The 21,590-nt window shown below is 41.6% G+C and overlaps 1 protein-coding gene across 11 annotated transcripts in view; it reads left to right on the forward strand.

The window, feature by feature from the left end:
- TGFBRAP1 (transforming growth factor beta receptor associated protein 1) overlaps positions 1-21,590 on the forward strand; it is a 66,738-nt gene that overhangs the window by 38,568 nt on the left and 6,580 nt on the right. For 9 of the 11 annotated variants that reach the window (XR_006287624.1, XM_043536519.1, XM_043536504.1 and 6 more), the window contains 6 exons: positions 8,376-8,717; positions 10,728-10,785; positions 12,395-12,538; positions 14,404-14,550; positions 17,295-17,454; positions 20,026-20,459. Coding sequence is in view for 10 of the 11 variants with exons in the window: in XM_043536519.1 (XP_043392454.1) it covers positions 8,376-8,717; positions 10,728-10,785; positions 12,395-12,538; positions 14,404-14,550; positions 17,295-17,454; positions 20,026-20,459 (1,285 nt within the window). In the remaining variant the exon portion in view is untranslated. The remainder of the gene's footprint in view (positions 1-8,375; positions 8,718-10,727; positions 10,786-12,394; positions 12,539-14,403; positions 14,551-17,294; positions 17,455-20,025; positions 20,460-21,590) is intronic. The other 2 variants (XM_043536516.1, XM_043536534.1) reach the window with 1 other exon arrangement.

Here is a 21,590-nt window from a genome sequence, read left to right on the forward strand (position 1 = left end):
TTACTGTCAGCGTCTCCTACATTTCTGTGACGCATGGGCTGTTCCCCTCTTTGTAATTCTGGAGACTGTTCACTGTTGCAGTGAAGTCCTGGCTATTTCCACCCCTTCTTTGGCTTCACACCAGAAATCATTTAGAATGATTAGAATAGTATAGATCAGTATACAGACTCCTGAAATATGATTTGTAAAACCTTCATGCCAACCAGTGACTTATGTATAGAATGCTAACTGCCCTACAACTGTAGACAAAAATAAATTTAAATGTTGTCCCTTTGCTAATGAACCCATGCTAAGGAGGATAGAATTGTGAGAAATGCTATGACAAAAAAGAAATGAATGGGAAAGAAATTTCCCAATGTGTGGCTCAGTGTTCCTAGAGTTTTGTGATGAATGGGGGGTAGTGCACATTTAGCAGGGAAGGATAAAGAAACACAGTGAAATAGAGAAATCTCCTGAGGAAAATAAATGCCTGAACAGATGGCTTTCTTTGCTCCTGAATCAGAGCAGTGCTCTGTATGTGAAGTGGCATTTATAGGCTCTACAGAGTGCAAATTATATCCTGTGCTGTGCTGGGCTCGGGGTTCAGTCTTAGACCAGCATGTCGGGACACCCTCTCCCCAGAGGTGCTATGCAGAAAAGCTCAACTAGGAGTTGCTGAGCACTTCAGGGAGACAGTCTTAAGGACAAAGAGGACTCCATCAGGCCAGCTCATACGGTAAGTCCCTGGCCAGAAGAGATCCAGAGTACTCCTAATATGAAGAGTGTCATCAGCTCCTCGCGAGGAAAGAAAGCAGGGCTGCTAACTAGTTCTTTTCTCTGAAGATTATGGGAGTCTCCTCAGAAGAATCCTTCAATTAAACAATGAGTCTAGGATCCAGAAGGGGAGGACATTGGAAAAAGGCAAATATAGTGCCCATATTTAAAAAAGGGAAGAAAGAGAACCCGGGGGACTACAGACCAGTCAGCCTCACATCAGTCCCTGGCAAAATCATGGAGCAGGTCCTCAAGGAATCCATTTTGAAGCACTTGGAGGAGAGGAAGGTCAGGAACAGTCAGCATGGATTCACCAAGGGCAAGTCATGCCTGACCAACGTAATTACCTTCTATGATTAGATAACTGGCTCTGTGGATATGGGGAAAGCGGCAGATGTGATGTATCTTGACTTTAGCAAACCTTTAGATACGGTCTCCCACCATATTCTTGCCAGCAAGTTAAAGGAGTATGCATTGGATGAATGGACTATAAGGTGGATAGAAATCTGGCTAGATTGTCAGGCTCAACGGGTAGTGATCAACAGCTCGATGTCTAGTTGGCAGCCAGTATCAAGCGGAGTGCCCCAAGGGTCAGTCCTTGAGCTGGTTTTGTTCAACATCTCTATTAATGATCTGGATGTTGGGATAAATTTCACCCTCAGCAGGTTCGCAGATGACACCAAGTTGGGGGGAGAGGTAGATACGCTGGAAGATAGGGATAGGGTCCAGAGTGACCTAGACAAATTGGAGAACTGGGCCAAAAGAAATCTGAGGTTCAACAAGGACAAGTGCAGTTAGGAAGGAAGAATCCCATGCACCGCTACAGGCTGGGGACCGACTGGCTAAGCAATAGTTCTGCAAAAAAGGACTTGGGGATTAGAGTGGACGAAAAGCTGGATATGAGTCAGCAGTGTGCCCTTGTTGCCAAGAAGGCCAACGACATATTAGGCTGTATTAGTAGGAGCATTGCCAGCAAATCGTGGAAGTGATTATTCCCCTCTATTCAGCACTGGTGAGGCCACACCTGGAGTATTGTGTCCAGTTTTGGTCCCCCCACTACAGAAGGGATGTGGACAAATTGGAGAGAGTCCAGGGGAGGCAATGAAAATTATTAGGGGGCTGGGGCACATGACTTCTGAGGAGAGGCTGAGGGAACTGGGGTTATTTAGTCTGCAGAAGAGAAGAGTGAGGGGGGATTTGATAGCAGCCTTCAACTACCTGAAGGGGGGTTCCAAAGAGGATGGAGGTAGGCTGTTCTCAGTGGTGGCAGATGACAACAAGAAGCAATGGTCTCAAGTTGCAGTGAGGGAGGTCTAGGTTGGATATTAGGAAACAGTATTTCACTAGAAGGGTGGTGAAGCACTGGAATGGGTTACCTAGGGAGGTGGTGACATCTCCATCCTTAAAGGTTTTTAAGGACCGGCTTGACAAAGCCCTGGCTGGGATGATTTAGTTGGTGTTGGTCCTGCTTTGAGCAGGGGTTGGACTAGATGACCTCCTGAGGAGTCTTTCAACCCTAATATTCTATGATTCTATGTATCTAAAGGGCCCAACCTCTTATTAGGTGTCTTGATAAAAAGGGACTGCAGAGATACCCCACCTTGGCCACAGGCATGGAGTTACTCCTGCAAAACGGGGGAGAAGAGCCTCCCCTGCCCGCAGGAGGCACAAAAGAGAATGAGTATAAAATATCTAAAAGTTTCTTATTCTTACTCAGACCCCACCTCCACTACTCAGGAGGAGGGAGAGCTTTCTGATTTAGGATCTCAGCAGGGTGAGGGGAGGAAAATGTTGTCCCCTCATAAGTTTGATACAGCAGGAAAATGGCATCTTCCATACAGATCTAACCAAATGTGGCAGTAGATGGGAAGACTAAGTTCAAATACCATCCAGATCCCATCCTGATACAGGAATTCGCTTTCCCCTTCCTTTGAAGACTTAATCAAGGATTAATGGGAGTGCCCTGACAAGGAAAAGCATATGAGCAGGCATGCACTTAGGTGCCGTAAGATGCAAGAGCCAAAAAATGCCATTAAGAAATACCGAAAGTAGATGCTGTGATGGCATCATAGCAAAGGATATGATGGTCATATTGAAGGGGGTTTCTCTCCCAGAGACACAACGGGAAGAAAGATGGAGGTCACCTTTAGTAAGGACTTTGAGCCTTAGCTGGGTGCTCCGAGCAACTCTGGCTGCTATCTGTTTTATGAGAGCTACGGTCTCTTGGCTAGATGACCTACAAGTTTTGGATGACAAAGCCCATCCTGACTTCAGTTCTGCCCTTACGAAAATGTCCCTAGCAACACCTTTCATTTCAGACACCTCATTGGACAGTATGATTCTCAGCTAGGTGCCACATCTGGTCCTGGACTGCAGTTGCTCACACCAGACAAACCCTGTGCTCATCCAAATTCATAGGCTTTACTCTCTCTGGAGAAAAAATTGGATAAGATAGTGGCAAAAGGAGCATCCAAACCAAAGCAGACCCTCACATCTCCATACCTCAAAGGCACCACAAGCCCAACAACAGGGAGAAAAGCTCCTTTTGTTCATCCACATCACAGAAGTACCAAAAAGGAAGATGGCAGGTAAGTCCGGGGAAAACCATGTATCAGGCATCAAAAGCAGAGGTGATTGCAATATATGGACTTTGCTATGGCACCAAAAGACACTGCATCTGTCCTGATTTGAATCTAGGAGATGGAATATCCCATTCCTCAGAAGGATGGTCTCTCTCAACAATACCCCTGAGAACTGGTTCCCTCAGAAGAAGGACTGTATTGTTTTTATATCCAGAAGGCATGATTTCAGTCAGCCCCATCTAGTGTTTAATAGGATTGCCTGATTGGATGGAGTAGGGCCTTATGGTTTCTTATGGAATGGTCATAATTCCACATCAGGTTTCCAGAAATTTCTGCTGAAGGTTTGGAACTGCACACCATTATTCATGAAAGAGTGGTTGTTGGTTCCAGTCCAACTACTGGAGTCTCAGATGTTGGACAGTCCTAGGGAGGGTCCACTGTCAATGGTCTTTCTGTCTGCCCTGCCGTCCCTCAGGTACTCATGAAAGATGCCAGCCTATTTGGGTGAAGAACACATCTGGGTTGCAGAATAGTGCAGGGCACTTGGAGCTCCATTGGTAGGAATGAGAGCATCAGCCTTGTGGAATTGAGTGGTGAAGCTTGTCCTGTGAAGGTTCCACAGCTACCTTGTGGATAATGTTCTATTCTGGTCCAGTTGGACAGCAGCAGCATGCTAGAAAACCTCAACAACCAAGGGAGAACTCAGAGGTGGATCTTACGCTTGGAAGTAATGGAATGGGCTGAGGAGACACTAGTTCTATAACAGAAATAGACAGTGAGAACTAAACAAGAAGGCAGACTGACTCAGCACAGCTCACCATGTGTGAATCTGAACATCTTCAAACTGATCTCATAGAAGTATGGTTTCCCAGCAGTTGATCTGTTTGCCAGTCACAAAAATGGAAAGCTGTAAAAGTACTTCATTACAGAAGCAGATTCCAGGTAACTGGGGATGGACACTGTTGGTTGAAGTGCTTGCTTTATGCATTCCCACTGTGATGATTGTAGAGCTGCTATGTATTAATCAATGAATAATATGTAATATTGTAAGTGGCTTAGTGAGGTCAAAACACTGAATAATTACAGAGTTCTTAGAATTTCCAGTGTGAATGTATTAATCTGACTTAATAGTGGGTTGTGGGAAGAGCAAACAAGACAGTCACCCAATAGATCTGACACCCCAGCGTGCACCTGAAAGACAGTAAATGGCTCAAGAATGCAATATTCAGTCTGTCATAGGTTACAAACCTTATTTTGCCAAAGCTGGAAAGCTAGAAAACAAAAGAACACTCAAGAGTTAGACTCTCAGAGTGAGAACGGGGTTGATTGTCAGAAACTGTGGAGGGAGCTAGGCTGAGAGAGAGAGACTCTGAAGAGGGAGTCTTAAGCAGTAAGGTCTTTGCAGATCTAGTGAATAGTAGGCCTTCGGGAAAAGCTAGATATGCATGTTATCTATTTTTATTAGGGCAATCAAGAGATTAAAAAAATCAATCGTGATTAATTGAATGATCAAAATTGTGATTAGTCATGCTGTTAAACAATAATAGAATACCATTCATTTAAATATTTTTGGATGTTGATTTCTGTTACAACACAGAGTATAAAGTGTACTGTGCTCACTTTCTATTTTTTATTACAAATATTTGCCCTGTAAAAAAACCAAAATAAATTGTATTTTTTAATTCACCTAATACAAGTACTGTATATACTCGTTCATAAGCCGAATATTTTTGGTAAAAAAATGACACATCAAAGAGCGGGGATCAGCTTATAAATGGGTGTACACCAAAATTTGATGATTTTAAACTCTATGAAATCATTCAATTGAATATCTAATACATTGTCTTTTGTTTACCTGGAGCGTTCACAGGCACGGAGCCCCTCAGTTCCCAGAGGCCGCAGTTTGCTGTTCCCAGTCAATGGGAGCTGTGGGAAGTGACTCCACTTCTCGCAGGTCCCATTGGCTGGGAATGGCAAACTGCGGCCACTGGGAACTGAGGGGCTCCATGCCTGCGAACGCTCCAGGTAAACAAAACGTCCTGATCCGCCAGCGGCTTATTCTGATGGACCGGGAGCCGAAGTTTGCCAACTCCTGAAATACAGGGTCAGCTTATGAAAGGGTCATACAATTTTTACCATTTTTACTTAACCATCTTGGGGGGTGGGGGGTCAGCTTATAAACGAATTGGCTTATGATCAAGTATATACAGTACAGTAATTCAATTCACCATCATTCCAGAGGATATGCGTCCATGCTGATGACTAGTTCTGCTTGATAACGATCCAAAGCAGAGAGGACTGATGCATGTTCACTTTCATCATCTGAGTCAGATGCCACCAGCAGAAGGTTGATTTTCTTTTTTGGTGGTTTGGGTTCTGCAGTTTCCGCATCTGAGTGTTGCTCTTTTAAGACTTCTGAAAGCATGCTCCACACCTCATCCCTCTGATTTTAAGTTCAGATTATTAAACCTTGGATCTAGTGATAGCTATTTTTAGAAACCTCACATTGGTACCTTCTTTGCGTTTTGTCAAATCTGCTGTGAAAGTGTTCTTAAAACGAACATGTGCTGGGTCATCTGAAACTGCTATAGCATGAAATATATGGCACAACGCAGGTAAAACAGAACAGGAGACGTACAATTCTCCCCCAAGGTGTTCAGCCACAATAATAAATGCATTAATTTTTAATGAGTGTCATCATCATGGAAACATGTCCTCTGGAATGGTGGCCGAAACATGACGAGGCATACGAATGTTTTTAGCATATCTGGCATGTAAATATCTTGCAGTGCCAGCTACAACGGTGCCATGCGAATACCTGTTCTCATTTTCAGGTGACATTGTAAATAAGAAGCCGGCAACATTATCTCCTGTAAATGTAAACAAACTTGTTTGTCTTAGCGATTGGCTGAACAAGAAGTAGGACTGAGTGGACTCGCAGGCTCTAAAATTGTACATTGTTTTGTTTTTGAGTGCAGTTATGTAAACAAAAAAATTCTACATTTGTAAGTTTCACTTTCACAACGAAGAGATTGCATTACAGTACTTGTATGAGGTGAACTGAAAAATACCATTTTTATAATTTTTATAGTGCAAATATTTGTAATAAAAATAATAGCACTGTATACTTTGTATTGTGTTGTAATTGAAATCAGTATATTTGAAAATATAGACATCCAAAAATATTTATTACATTTCAGTGGTATTCGTAGCTCACGAAAGCTCATGCTCAAATAAATTGGTTAGTCTCTAAGGTGCCACAAGTACTCCTTTTCTTTTTGCGAATACAGACTAACATGGCTGTTACTCTGAAACCTGTTTAACAGTGTGATTAAAACTGCAATTTTTTTAATCAGTTACATTTCGAGTTAATCATGTGAGTTAACTGTGATTAATCGACAGCCATAGTTTAAATGAATTATTACTCAGAGTTCTGTATTAATATACCTAGTAAGGAATCTATTTGTCAAAAAAATATTTCCTGAATCTCTCTTTTGTTGTCTGCATTGTTAGAGACATGGTTGCTGACAGGTATTTTGAAATAAATTATCAAAATAATTGAAACTGGTGTTTTTATATTGTGGTGTTTTTGACAAAATATGCAGAATTTTGCAGAAGTTTTAATTTGTTGATGCATAATTCCCCCGGAGTAAAAGAGGTCAAGGTTGGGATGAGGTTTTGGCTGAGGTTTTCAGAAATTGTATCTGATCACTGTGCTTCAAACATAAATACACTTCTTCCATTGCTCCACACAATAAAAGATGATAAAAGATGGGAAAAGTAATTCAGGATGAGACTTAGCAGCCCCTGTTCTTTCTGAGCATTCTGCTTCCATCTCTGAAGGTTTACAGTCGTTCTGTTCTGTCCAGTAGAGTGTCTGCAAGCATGGAAACCAAAACAAAAAAGGCCCAGTCATCCCATTAGTGCAGTTGCAACTCTAATTTACTCCAGTTCGGTCCTCCAAACTTAGTGCAGTCTTCTGAGAGACTTTTCTACACTTTCTGGATCTGCTCTGTGAGAATATTGGCTCTGTTTAAACTTGTGTCCAAATCTGATTAGTGTCCCAGGCATTGAAACCTTTACAATATAAGTCAGACAGATGTTTTAGACATCCTTAGGTGCTCTAGAAATCTGAACATATGCAGTAACTTCTTCTCCTAGCAAGACTTTTTAATCTCAAAATATCCTTCAGGAATATTTTCAGCCTTGGCTGAAGGAGCATCTCGAAGAAAAACAAGGCTTCTGTTAGCACAGGCAACACTCTTTTTAAACACTGGTAATTCCTTCGTTGTCAGTTGGGTTTTAACACCCTAGAGATCTGTACTTTAGTCAGCCCTACACAACATAGCGTATATCTATAAAGAGCTGTTCATTTAATCAACCCTTTGTTTTCTTGGCTCTTTGCCATATGTTGGCCACCATGCTCTCCAGCCCACATTAAAATAAATTTTGTAAGCATAGAGGTCTCCCTGAGGTTCTGTCTTTTTAAAGAAGAGCAAATTTAGTGGCTAGTGAAAGGTGCCAGGTGGACCATCCATGGGACCAGTCACCTTTATCTACAGAACACATACTGTACTGGTGGTTTCATTGTGGCTCAGCCCCGTGTGAGAGGATAGTTGATTGCACCAGAGACCAGCACAAATAATATAAATTAGTAGTCCCCTAAGAGCTGGACTGGGGCCACCAACTAATTTCACATGGGCCACAGCTGTCGGATGTTAATTTGTCAGTACTTACCTGAGGTGGATTCATACCAGTTACCAAGAAGGAAAGGCTGATCGTCCCCTGACTAGTCTCCCTGAATCATGAAGTTCTCATGCCCTGGGGCACATACATGGAATGACACGAGTTCTCCCGTAGAACTAGAAAAATCCCCGGACTTGTTTTGGGGGAAATGTCTCTGGTAGGATAATTTTAAAGGTGTCTTTGTACTCAAAAGCATGTGTGCACACAACATCAGTGTGGTTTTTGTGTATGTGTGTGCCTATGTATACTTTTTCTTTCTTCTTTGCTTCATTTAGTTTGACACTGTAATTGCAGAAGCGGCCAGCTGGATGTCCGGGAGCTGATCTCTCTCTACCCCTTCCTGTTGCCTACTTCCTCTTCATTCACACGGTCTCATCCGCCTCTTCACGAGTATGCTGATTTAAACCAGCTGACCCAAGGGGACCAGGAGAAGATGACTAAGTGCAAACGATTCCTCATGAGTTATTTGAATGAAGTCCGCAGCACTGAAGTTGCAAATGGCTACAAGGAAGACATTGATACAGCTTTGCTCAAGCTATATGCAGAAGCTAATCATGAAAGCCTTCTGGATCTACTGGTCTCAGAGAATTTCTGTCTTCTAACAGACAGTGCTACCTGGCTGGAGAAACACACAAAGTGAGACATTTCATTAGATAGATCACCAACTCTGGGCTGGGAGTGGGAGAAATGTTTTGTTTTGGGTCTGTACATTTACCAGTCACTTAAAGATTTGAACCCATTTCTCTAGGTGTCCCAGTCAGGCTAGGCTCACTTCAGTTTGTGGTGTTGGTGTGTGCACCAAATGGCAAAACAGCATACTTGACTATTTGTTTTAAGAGAGATTGGAATGTCTGGGTGGGGTTGAAATTCAGACTTGAGGTGCATTGGCAAAGCTGTGTGTAGGGAGCTTGCAATTTTATGCTGGTTCAGGCAAGCACAGATTGAACTTCCTTTTCATAATTAACGAGCTTGAAAATGAAAACTTTGGGGGGGAGGATTTCCCTTGAAGTTAGGAAACTGTTTGATTGCCTGTTCCCTAGGTGTTTCTAGGCTTAAAGGACCTCAGCTGTCATTTGATACTTTGTAGTAGTAGTAGGGTTGCCAACTTTCTAATCACACAAAAGCGAACACCCCTGCCCTGCCCCTTCTCCAAGACCCTGCCCCCGCTCGCTCCATACCTCCCTCCTGTTGCTCACTTTTCCCCACCCTCACAGGGCGTGGTGTGCAGGGGAGGAGGGGTATGAGGGCTCCGGCTGGGGGTGTGGGCTCTGGGGTGGAGCTGGGGATGAGGGGTTTGGGGTGCAGTAGGGGGCTCCAGGCTAGGCCAGGGGGTTAGGGTGTGTGTGGGGGTGCAGGGTTCCGGCAGCTCTTACTGAGGCTCTGAGGAACCAGCCGCCGGGGGCTGCGCGGAACTAGGGCAGGCAGGGAGCCTGCCTTAGCCCCGGGTCCCCACTGTGCCACCAACTGGACTTTTAATGGCCTGGTCGGCACTGGCCCTTTTTGAATGGGCGTTCCGGTCGAAAACCAGACACCTGGCAATCCTAAGTAGTAAAAACTAAATTATTTGTACAGTACTGAACAAATGATAGGGTGATTGATATTGTCCCCCTTGTGATCTGAGAGACAGTGTAACAATTAAAAGTGGAACAATAAGAATAAAATTTTTCTTGTTGAGATGTCTTGCGCTGGGAGAAAAGAAGCCTTAGTACATGAACAGAACTATTTTTAAGTTGAATTCTAATTAAATCTATAGTTAAATTATGTAGTAGTTAACTTTCAGACTACTAGTTTATTCACTGGCCAGAAACTTCACGTTTGAATTCTGAAATCTGATATTGTTTCCCTGCTGGTGCTTCCACTGAACTGAGAAAGGAAGAACAGTTATGAGAGCCCCAAAGGGATTAATTTTGGAATACCTTAGAAGGGGAGGACCTAGAAGAGAATAAAAAAGTAGAGAATCAGGTGCTTGACATTCAGCACTGTATACAGTATATGTACCCAGAAAAAGTGAGAAAACTGTCTGCACCTTTCTCTATTTTTCCCTCTCAGACATCCAAAAATATATTACACAATAATATAACATAGGATGATTGACAGGCTGGATTGGAATGCTGGTTGTGATTTTCATTGGATTTAAGAGTGTTTTACTGTTTCAAATGTCCAACAAATCCACTTGATGACAAAGACTTTACATGACTAGCTAGTTGGAATAAATATGAAAGGTAGAATTTTAAACCGATGGAAATAAAGAGGCATTATAATGGAAACAACGGAAAGCTATACTATAGTAGAACAAATTATATGACATGGGAGACTCTTGTTCAGAACTGCGTGTTGCTGTGTCTTGACACTAGTCTGTATTGCAGTAAAGAAAAGCAGATTTTTTTTTTAGAGAGGAGGTAGAGTTTTATAAACACTACAGTGTAAAAATGAGATTTTGGTTGAATAACAGCTGTTAATGAATTAGAATTGCTCCACTGATATTTAATATAGAACTTTGTGGGTAGGTGAATTCTAAAATGAAGGAAAGCATGAAATGTGTGAGGACAGTAAACCACTGCTCTTTATCGTTTGCTATTTGTACCATATTTAAACTGATGAAGAGGATCTAAGAACTTAAATGTCCATACATTTTTTAAAATACAGGTATTTTGCACTTGGACTCCTGCATCACTACAATGGTCAAGATGCTGCAGCACTTCAGGTTAGAATGACAAATCAGTATTTAATCAAGATGGTATAATAAAGCTTTTGTTAGTTCCTTCATAAACCACCTTGAAAATATGTCTAGGTAACTTCTAATTTCAAAATTGGCATATATCCACAGCAGGATGAACTTTCTCTTAAAAACCTAATTCCTCAGACTGGTTAAAATGTTAGAGAAATACAAAGCCACATAAGTGATGATTTTAAAAAAGCTAACTTTTCAAGATAAACTTTTACACCATAATAATTCTTAGCCAGAATTATGATGGGTTAATGGACATAGAAATCCCAAGTGTGTGTGTACCCTAGTTACTGTTGTGATCATATCTGTGCATCTTCAGCTAGAAGCATTAAAATGTTCAGTCTCTGACAGGAACCTCTCATACTGAATAACTATCTTGGTAATTTATTTAGAAGATAGTCCCTTCAGTAGATTGTAAAGATGTCTTTAGTAGCTTGTGTTTTTCTGTTTTCTTGGGATATGGTTGTCTCCTAGATTTAAATAAACTTTGACTTACATATATTTGACTAAGTAAATGAGGCAGGTAGTCACCTGAGTGATCCTGGGCAGAAAAGCAGCCTCTGGATATGCTGTGGTGTGTGTTTGTGCATCAACAAAAACTGTTCCAATATTTCACAAGCATACTTATTCATTTAAGAAGTTTTTTCCTGTGTTCTTGTATTTCCTATAAGGGTTTAATCCCTTCTTCAGGGTCTCAATCAATGGCCGTTCAAGTTAATGGTAAGATTGGTCAGGTCCTTGGTGCAGAAATGAGGTGGTGGAGGGTGAGAAAAATCATTCAGCATATAACTTCTTAACCCAGTAATGCACTTGATAGGTGCTGGAACTGGGCTGCTGCCACACCCCCTGGCTTGAAGTGGTTGCCATTATATACATGGTTTACAGTTTGGTTCAATGGCTCTTAGCACCCCCCTCTATAAAAATTATTCCAGCACCCCTGATGCCCTTGAAATAGTGTCTGCCAGCTACTTAGCACATTTACAGGTGTTCATACAAGTTTGTCAGAACTAGGCTAAGTTGATTGCAGCTGCTAGGCAAGCTAATACAGTTCTGCATTTAGGAACAAAACAGGCATAAAAGAAAATTAGGTTGCTTTTTGCTAAATTGCTGTCTGATTCAGTTATTTTGAACTTGTGCTAGAATATTAAGAGCAGGATTCAAGTAGAAACCAGAAGCTGAATGTAACTTAAGAGCAAAGAGAGCAAATTCCGAACTGATACTGTGAAAAAAATATTTCCTTGCATATAATTAGACTGTGCAAGTCCATTGAGGCCAAGAACTTTAGCAACATTCAAAAAGGGATATTCAGAGTTAGTGCTAACAAATTTTAAAGGAATAGTAAACCTCCATGCTTCAGGATTTAAGCCAATCTCTAACCATTAGGGACTAGTATAAGGGATGACAGAGAGTGTGCACATGTGCATGCACTGAACTCAGTAGGAACCAACAAGCAGGGAAAGATGTACAATTGTAATAATGTTGCTGTAATTTTTTCATTGAGCAGTGGACTTAATAGAAGATTTTAAGTATATATTAAAGGCAGACTCCTAAGAAGTTTAATTCTTGTACACTTTTTCTGTTTCAGTTATGGGTGAAAATAGTTAACGGCGACATTCAAGATTCTACACGTTCAGACCTCTATGAATATATAGTAGACTTCCTTACCTTCTGCTCAGACCAAGAACTAGTGTGGAAGTATGCTGAATGGGTTTTACAGAAAAGTGAGGAGGTTTGTGATTGTAACCCTTCTCAAAACAAAAAGTTCTAGAAAATAAATTCTTGGTAAAATTTAATAACTTCATCACTTTCCCCTTTCGTGTTTCTTACCCCTTTAAATCTTTCAGTCTTAACTATCTCCTATCTAATTTATTTGATGCAAGTGCTTCATTTCAGAATTTGAAGATGTCTACTGTAAACAATAGATTTAAAAACAATATTAAGCTGTCGTCTTAAACAATGGAAGAAATGACATTATGTATGCTAAAGGGGATTTATATTAGAGTTTTTTGCTTCATATTAATAAGGATTTTTTGTGTGAGTATGTATGAAGATTAAAACACAAGCTGATGTCACATGTTAGTAGTTCAGTACTGGTAGTATTCCATTGCTCTAAAGCAGAGGTGGGCAAACTACGGCCCGTGGGACCCTCCTGCCCGGCCCCTGAGCTCCTGGCCCGGGAGGCTCACCTCCGGCCCTTCGCCCGCTGTGCCCCTTCCCTCGCAGCCTCAGCTCACTGTGCTGCTGGTGCAATGCTGTGGGCGGTGAGCTCCTGGGTCAGCGCAGCTGCAGAGCCCAGCCTGACCCGATGCTCTGTGCTGCACGGTGGCGTGGCTGGCTCCAGCTGGGCAGCGCGGCTGTAGCGCCGCCAGCCACCGGTGCTCCAGGCGGCGTGGTAAGGGGACAGGGAGCAGGGGGTGTTGAATAGAGGGCAGGGGAGTTCAGGGTGGTGGTCGGGGGCAGGGGTGTGGATAGGGGGTGGGGAATAGGGGGGGTTGAATGGGAGCAGGGGTCCCTGGGGGGGCAGTCAGGAAGGAGAGGTTGGATGGGGTGGCGGGGGGCAGTCAGGGGCAGGGTTCTGGGGGGTGGTCAGGGGACAGTGAGCGGGGGGGGGGGGGCGGGGAGGAGGGAGTGGATGGGGCAGGGGTCCTGGGGGGGCTGACAGGGAATAGCGGGGTAGGATGGGGCAGGAGTCAGGCACAGCCTCCCGAACCGGCCCTCCATACAATTTCCAAAACCCGATGCGGCCCTCAGGCCAAAAAGTTTGCCCGCCTCTGCTCTAAAGGGCTGCAGAAGTGGTGATGTGTGTGGGAAAGTGGGGTAAACAACCTTTTCTCTTGGCAACACTTATTCTGCTTCAGGAGTGGCTTATGCTCTTTACTGGCCAAAATCCAAGTCCATCATTTCTGTAATATGAATGAGTATTTAGTACTCCAGCTTAAGTGCCAACTGAGTGCTTGTGCTGTAAAATGCACAAGTAGCAGACTTTGTCCCATGGAATTTACCATCTAAATAGGTTCTAGTTATTTCTGAATTAAGGCATGGTTATTCCATCTATTATTTAGCATGTAGACTTAACTGATACTGAAACCAACCTCATGGATTCGTACTGTCACTGTATCAGAAGCAGGGTAATTAAATCCACAATTAGTAAATCTTGTTGATTTTAGCTATTATAAAAGTTGATCAATTAGATTTACTTAAAGGAATCAGAGAAGGTTGAAAATCTGAGCTGACATTCTGACCTTTGAGTCTTCCTTTTTTGCCTTGTCCTTTGGGGTATTTAATATTTTGTTATGCTTCTCTCACATTCGTGTCCTAGAATGAGAAGTATTTGTTTGAAAAGGTCCCTACCACAAAAGGCTTACAAATAGGGCAATGTATAGATTATGAATTGGGGCAGTAGGTATGTGATGCATCCAGAAGCAGTGACTGAGCAGCCCAGTTCAGTACGTTTTGTTAATCCATTATTTTTGCTTAGTGTGTGTTCTGAATATTTCATATTTGATTTCTTAATTAATCGTTAACAAAAGTGTGTGCTTAAAACAAAAAATAAAGATGTAGTCTGACTTTCTCAATGCAACTAACTTGTTATAGGTGGGGGTACAGATTTTTACGAAAAGGCCTTTGGAGGAACAAGGGAAAAACAGCTTTAATCCAGATAATGTCATAAACTGCCTTAACAAGTACCCCAAGTCACTTGTTAAATATCTGGAGTACCTAGTCTTGGATAGAAAAATAAAGGTAAGCTCTTCAGAAATACCAGAAGAAAAGTTTGATTCAGTGTGCTAACTGGGATACCTCAATTACACTTTTTATGAAGCCCTTCTTGGCAAATTTGTACAGTGTTGTTTCAAGTTTACCCAGAAGGCAGAGAAAGAGAGGAGGATCTTATGGCTAGAGTGTAACCATGGGAATAAGGAGATCTGGCTTCCATTCCCATTTCTGCAACATTGGGCTTCTGTAATATTGTGCAGGTTACTTAACCTCTCTGACACTTTCTCCATCTCTGGACAATGTATGCTTTCCTGCCTCATCGGTGAGGCTTAAATCATTTATGGGAAGTACTTTGAAATCTTTAGATGGAAGGAACTATAGAAGTGCCATCTATTACTAAGGCTAAGACTTTGTCACAGATATTTTTAGTAGAAGTCAGGGACAGGTCACTGGCAATAAAGAAAAATTAACGGAAGCCTGTGACCTGTCCCTGACTTCTACTAAAAATATCCATGACAAAATGGGGATCCCCTGGGAACTCGGGGGCCTCCCAGCACCTGTGGGGCCTCGGAGCTCCAGGGTTCCCCTCCACCCATGGCTCAGAGTTGTAGGGGCCTGGCCAGGAGCTGTGGGGTCCCCTGCCCGCAGCAGCAAGGAGCCCGTCGGTGCCTGCAGCAGCAAGGAGCTCAGAGGTTCCCCCACCGCCCATGATGGCGAGGAGCTCCAGGGTTCCGTCTGCTGCGGGCAACAGCCAGACCCTGCAGCTTCCAGCTGCATGGGGGCTGAGGTCACAGGGGTCTTTTAATTCACGGATTCCATGACTTCTGCGACCTCTGTGACTAAATCGTAGCCTTATTTATTACTTATATGACACTATTCATGCGCATAGTGCAGTAGACATGAAGAATGGTGAATAAACAGATATGTTTCCTGCTGCAGAGAGTTCATTACTTTAATAAGCAACATACAGACCAGACTGGAGGGAAAGTTGTCTCCTAAGATTTTTTTTTTAAACACTTAATTACAGTTAGAACACGTCCACCAGTGGAAGCTGTATTGTGGACAGGTTTAAGTGTTTTTACCACAAGAGTTAAACATCATGATGCTAAACACACCTGAGCTGGCCTGAGCTTGTGTGTGCTTCCGCCAGTAGACTTGCAACCAGAGGGAATTAAAGATCTAAAAAATTCTACTGTTGGCAAGGTCATAAAAAAAATCAGTTGAGCAATAATTGCTAATCTTGTTACACTTTGGTGTTACTTTTAACTTCACAATTTCAATATTTCAGAGGCAAGCTTGTTCTTCAATCCCTACGTAAAGAGCTGGAGGAACATAACTTCATAGAATTAAGTCATTTAGCACCCTTGTAAGATCACAGAGCACTTTAGAAATTGCATATACAGGAATTGTTTACACAGCACTGACATCCAGCAGCCCTCAGATTGGAACGCAATAGCCTTTTATCAGTACACAGCAGCACTATACAACAGATCTTAAAAGTGAAGCAAAACCTCCTGAGGCAGGTAAATGGTGTTACACTGAGACACAGAGAAAAAGCGATTTGATTTGACCTAGATAAAGCAAAGCAATGATAGTGGGGGCGGGGGACCAGGACTTTTGGTGCCCAATTGCCCAACATGAACTGTTAACAAAACTTTGCGTTCTTGGGATAAGTTGGTAGTTTCCTCTTCCCATCATTCACTAAAATCTTGCAGTTGAGGCAGCCCTGACTATGCTAATGAGCATACTTGTTTCCATGAAGCAATGGCATTCAACTGATGTCCTGAATATTTCTAGGTAAACCACTGTCACCAGATTACGGACTCTATTATGTGACACAGTTTGAGATAATGCACGGGTATGCTATTAGAAGAAACCATTTGAACTACTTATATACTCTGGGTTCTAAATTAATTATTGCCACTCAGTCCTAAGAGTTATTGTGGACCACTTCAGTGAAAATCTTTTCTCAGTAATGGTGGTTCAAAAATATCAGACTTAAGTTTTGTTAAGTAGGGTAAGTGCGTAATGCTGAAAACATTATGCCATTATATAAACTTTGGCATACCCTCAGATTAAGTATTTTATCCGATTCTAGTGGCCTTATCTCAAAAAGTATATAATAGAAATAGAAAAGGTCCAGAGAACAGACTTAAATTAATTAGATTAAAACTATTCAATTACAGAGGAGGGAGATATAAAAGGATGTGACAGAAGGATATGTTAAAACTATTATCAAAAAGGTCAGGTGCTCTTTTTCATACTTTCATAGTACTAGACGAAGGGTTTCCCAATGAAATTGGAAGGCAGCAAAAATAAAACGGATAAAGGGAATTTTTTTTATACAACACCACTCACCTGTGGAGCTCATTGTTGCAAGATACCATTGAGGCCAAGACCTCAATAGGAGTAAAATAAGGATTTGACGTTTTATATAACGAATATCTGCTGTAATATTAGGATACATATAAGGGATATAGACTCTGGTCCATTACAGCAGAAACTAACAACCATCAGATAGTATACAGGACTAGAAGAATCATTGACTGAAGGGACAAAAGGCTTCAGAACTTACTAAAATCTTCTGGAGAGCACAGTCTATAAGATTAAAAAATGGTTCAATTTATTGGACAATATTTACTGTACATGTCATTGTATTTACACTAAATATCCTGTAAAGACTAATCACTGTTTAATTTGGGGTGGGTGTGTTGTCTGTCTTGTAATGCATTTTGTATGTATTGAATTAATCTTGTCCTTTATGCCTGCAGAAGGAAAAGTATCATACCCACTTAGCTGTGTTGTATTTGGAGACAGTGCTGAAACTAAAGTCTGTGACCACAGACAATTGTGTGGAATTGACTGAAACACAGACTAAGCTACGCAGTCTTCTTCAGAAATCTGACTTTTATAGAATTCATTTTATTTTAGGTAAGATAAGTACTTTTACTCTGTTATAAATGAAAGACAATATTCTCCTTTGACAGCTTATACTGAGACCAGGGTAGGTATGGAGATGGAAAAGGTTTGAGGCATACTGTAGGGAGGGAAACTTTTAATTGCCTTTATCTGTGCTATATCTGTTACATGGAGAAAGCATTGTGGTTTCCAGTGCCATCAAACTGACTCTGCTCATGAACCTAAAACAAAGATAGAATATTTGAGCTCAGTCTTCTTACCAGTACACTGAACTGGCTATTACTGTTTTAATAGCAACTGAAATTACATACCCTAGTCACTCCTTATCAACCTGAGCAAGCTCTTTTTATGTTGCACCGTATGAGCACCTGGCATTTAGCAGACAAATATGACAGTGCCAGTCATTGAAGATGTTAATGTGTAGGTTAAAGCCTAACCAAGGGTAAAGGTAGTAATGTATAAACTATCCCCTTTAAAATCTTACATTTCAGAGCAAAGAGCTGCTAACTTTTGCAATACCTAAAATTGGAAGCACTGAATTCCTATTTCAGAATTTTACACGAACATGGAATAAATTGGTAGTGAACTAAAGGTAGGCTTACTCATGGGTGGTGGTTCGAACTGCACACTAGTGTTTTCCCAACTGAAAATAAAGCAGGATATTTTGGAAGGAAATTACTTGTGTTCCCATTAAATTTCTGAAGTTGTGCTGCACCTACTTACTGTAAATACATTTGCTGAAAATTAAGATTTCCTTCCTTAACAAGAGATTTATAGATGGATTAAATTATCGCCCTTCTCTACCCGGTGTTAACACTTAATGTTTTGGCAGCTGCAACATAGTTCTGGAATTAGAATTTGTATGGTCTCTTTCATAAAAGGTTTCAGAGTAGCAGCTGTGTTAGTCTGTATCCGCAAAAAAAAAGGAGGACTTGTGACACCTTAGAGACTAACCAATTTATTTGAGCATAAGCTTTCGTGAGCTACAGCTCACTTCATCGGATGCATTCAGTGGAAAATACAGTGGGGAGATTTATATACACAGAGAACATGAAACAATGGGTGTTACCATACACACTGTAACGAGAGTGATCAGGTAAGGTGAGCTATTCCCAGCAGGGGTGGGGGCAGGGGGGAGGGACCTTTTGTAGTGATAATCAAGGTGGGTCATTTCCAGCAGTTGACAAGAACGTCTGAGGAACAGCGGCGGCGGGGCGGGGGGGAAATAAACATGGGGAAATAGTTTTACTTTGTGTAATGACCCATCCACTCCCAGTCTTTATTCAAGCCTAAGTTAATTGTATCCAGTTTGCAAATTAATTCCAATTCAGCAGTCTCTCCTTGAGTCTGTTTCTGAAGTTTTTTTTGTTGAAGAATTGCCACTTTTAGGTCTGTAATCGAGTGACCAAATTGATTGAAGTGTTCTCCGACTGGTTTTTGAATGTTATAATTCTTGATACTCACCAGCAATCACATACCACACAACAGAACCACTAACCCAGGAACTTATCCTTGCAACAAAGCCCGTTGCCAACTGTGCCCACATATCTATTCAGGGGACACCATCATAGGGCCTAATCACATCAGCCACACTATCAGAGGCTCGTTCACTTGCACATCTACCAATGTGATATATGCCATCATGTGCCAGCAATGCCCCTCTGCCATGTACATTGGTCAAACTGGACAGTCTCTACGTAAAAGAATAAATGGACACAAATCAGACGTCAAGAATTATAACATTCAAAAACCAGTCAGAGAACACTTCAATCAAATTGGTCACTCGATTACAGACCTAAAAGTGGCAATTCTTCAACAAAAAAACTTCAGAAACAGACTCAAGGAGAGACTGCTGAATTGGAATTAATTTGCAAACTTTATACAATTAACTTAGGCTTGAATAAAGACTGGGAGTGGATGGGTCATTACACATAGTAAAACTATTTCCCCATGTTTATTCCCCCTCCCCCCCTTGCCCCCCCCCCGACATTCTTGTCAACTGCTGGAAATGGCCCATCTTGATTATCACTACAAAAGGTCCCTCCCTCCCCGCCCCCACCCCTGCTGGGAATAGCTCACCTTACCTGATCACTCTTGTTAGTGTGTATGTAACACCCATTGTTTCATGTTGTGTGTGTATATAAATCTCCCCACTGTATTTTCCATTGAATGCATCTGATGAAGTGAGCTGTAGCTCACAAAAGCTTATGCTCAGATAAATTTGTTAGTCTCTAAGGTGCCACAAGTACTCCTGTTCTTTTTTCATAAAAGGGACATTTGCTCAACATATTGTTTTCTTTTTGGACTTGAAAGATTCCAGAATTTGAAGGGAGGCTGAGAAATGTACTGACTTCTTGTGTTTTTCATAGTTCACAATATGGGCTGAGGTACACTGAGCCCACAAGGTAGATTTATAGAAAATATACTTTTTTTCAGATAAAGTACATGGAATGACACTGCCTTTTGTCACCTAGATAGCAGTATTTTGCAGTTTTTTTCCCTTAAGTTTTGATTCCTTCTGGGGTGGCAAATAATGCCCTTTATTGAACAGAGCACGGTCTTACATTGATTCTCGTTTGGCAGATAAAATCAAGGGGACGGATCTTCATATGGAAAGGGCAATACTATATGGGAAATTGGAAGAACATGACAAAGCTTTGCATATCCTAGTCCACGAATCAAAGGACTTTTCTGCTGCTGAAGATTACTGCATATGGAGCTCTGAGAGTAAAGACCTACCATACAGGCAAAGGCTTTTCCATATGTTGCTCTCAGTGTATCTAAATCCAGGCTCTTCGGACTGTGAACTGGTCATGGCTGCTGTAGATCTCTTGAATAATCATGCTGCTGAATTTGATGCAGCCCGTGTCTTACAGCTTGTGCCTGACAGCTGGTCAGTACAGCTCCTCTCCCCATTCCTGACTGGAGCAATGAGGGAAAGCATTCATACAACAAGAATGACTCAGATTACACTTGGGTTAGCAAAAGCTGAAAACTTAATCTATAAACATGACAAGGTGGGTGTATTGCTTTCTTTGTTATAATTCAAATACGTGGATTTTTTTTATATTTTTCTATAAACTAAGGTAGTTGATTCCTGAGGGAAGAAATCCTTCCCTTAGTTCTCTTCAGTTATCCAAAATTATTTTTTCCTCTGGCTGTACCTCCAGTTCTCAGGACCGTTCTGATAACTGCCCAACTCTACCCAGTGTTAAATTTCAAAACATTGTGACAAAAACAATTTCATTTTCCCTTTAAAAGGGGATGGTGTTGGGCCTGGGTAGAGTAGTGGCTAGCTTAGTGTACTTTGTTTAGGTTGCAAGTGAAAGAATTGGGTGTTCCCAGACTAATGCATGTATTGTGCACATCCTACCACATTTTGTGTTTAGTTTCATGATTAGCATGCTCTCCTTGAGAAACTCAGAACTGCAGAACTGTAATCAGGATTGAGATGTATTGGACAGAGTTGCGTGGTAACATTTGCACAGCACTCATCCCAACTCAAACCTACTGGATCACTTCTGTAAGCACAATGTTCACTTGAGAAACCACCTTCCGTCCCTGCTTAGTTATATTACTTAATCATAGAATCATAGAATCATAGAATATCAGGGTTGGAAGGGACCCCAGAAGGTCATCTAGTCCAACCCCCTGCTCGAAGCAGGACCAAGTCCCAGTTAAATCATCCCAGCCAGGGCTTTGTCAAGCCTGACCTTAAAAACCTCTAAGGAAGGAGATTCTACCACCTCCCTAGGTAACGCATTCCAGTGTTTCACCACCCTCTTAGTGAAAAAGTTTTTCCTAATATCCAATCTAAACCTCCCCCATTGCAACTTGAAGCAACAATGCTTCCAGCGTGCTCTTATGTCCATTTAATTGAGATAGTTAACAAATTGACCTACAGAATTTGACTGAGAGAAGAATCTAATACATCTCCAGGGAAACTGAGTAACATACACTTGCAAATCTTGCTATACATTCCACATAGTTACTTGGGAAGCTTCGGGATTTGAATCAAGTGCAATTTAAAAAAAAAAAAAAGTATTAGGAGGAAACATGGAATAGTTACAACAAACTGCTGTTAATATGCAAAATTAGTCGATCTTAATTTAAGTAATCCATGTAATTGGGCTTTATAAATCCCAATC

This window comes from Chelonia mydas, chromosome 1, assembly GCF_015237465.2.
Source record: "Chelonia mydas isolate rCheMyd1 chromosome 1, rCheMyd1.pri.v2, whole genome shotgun sequence".
NCBI classification, from domain to species: domain Eukaryota; kingdom Metazoa; phylum Chordata; order Testudines; family Cheloniidae; genus Chelonia; species Chelonia mydas.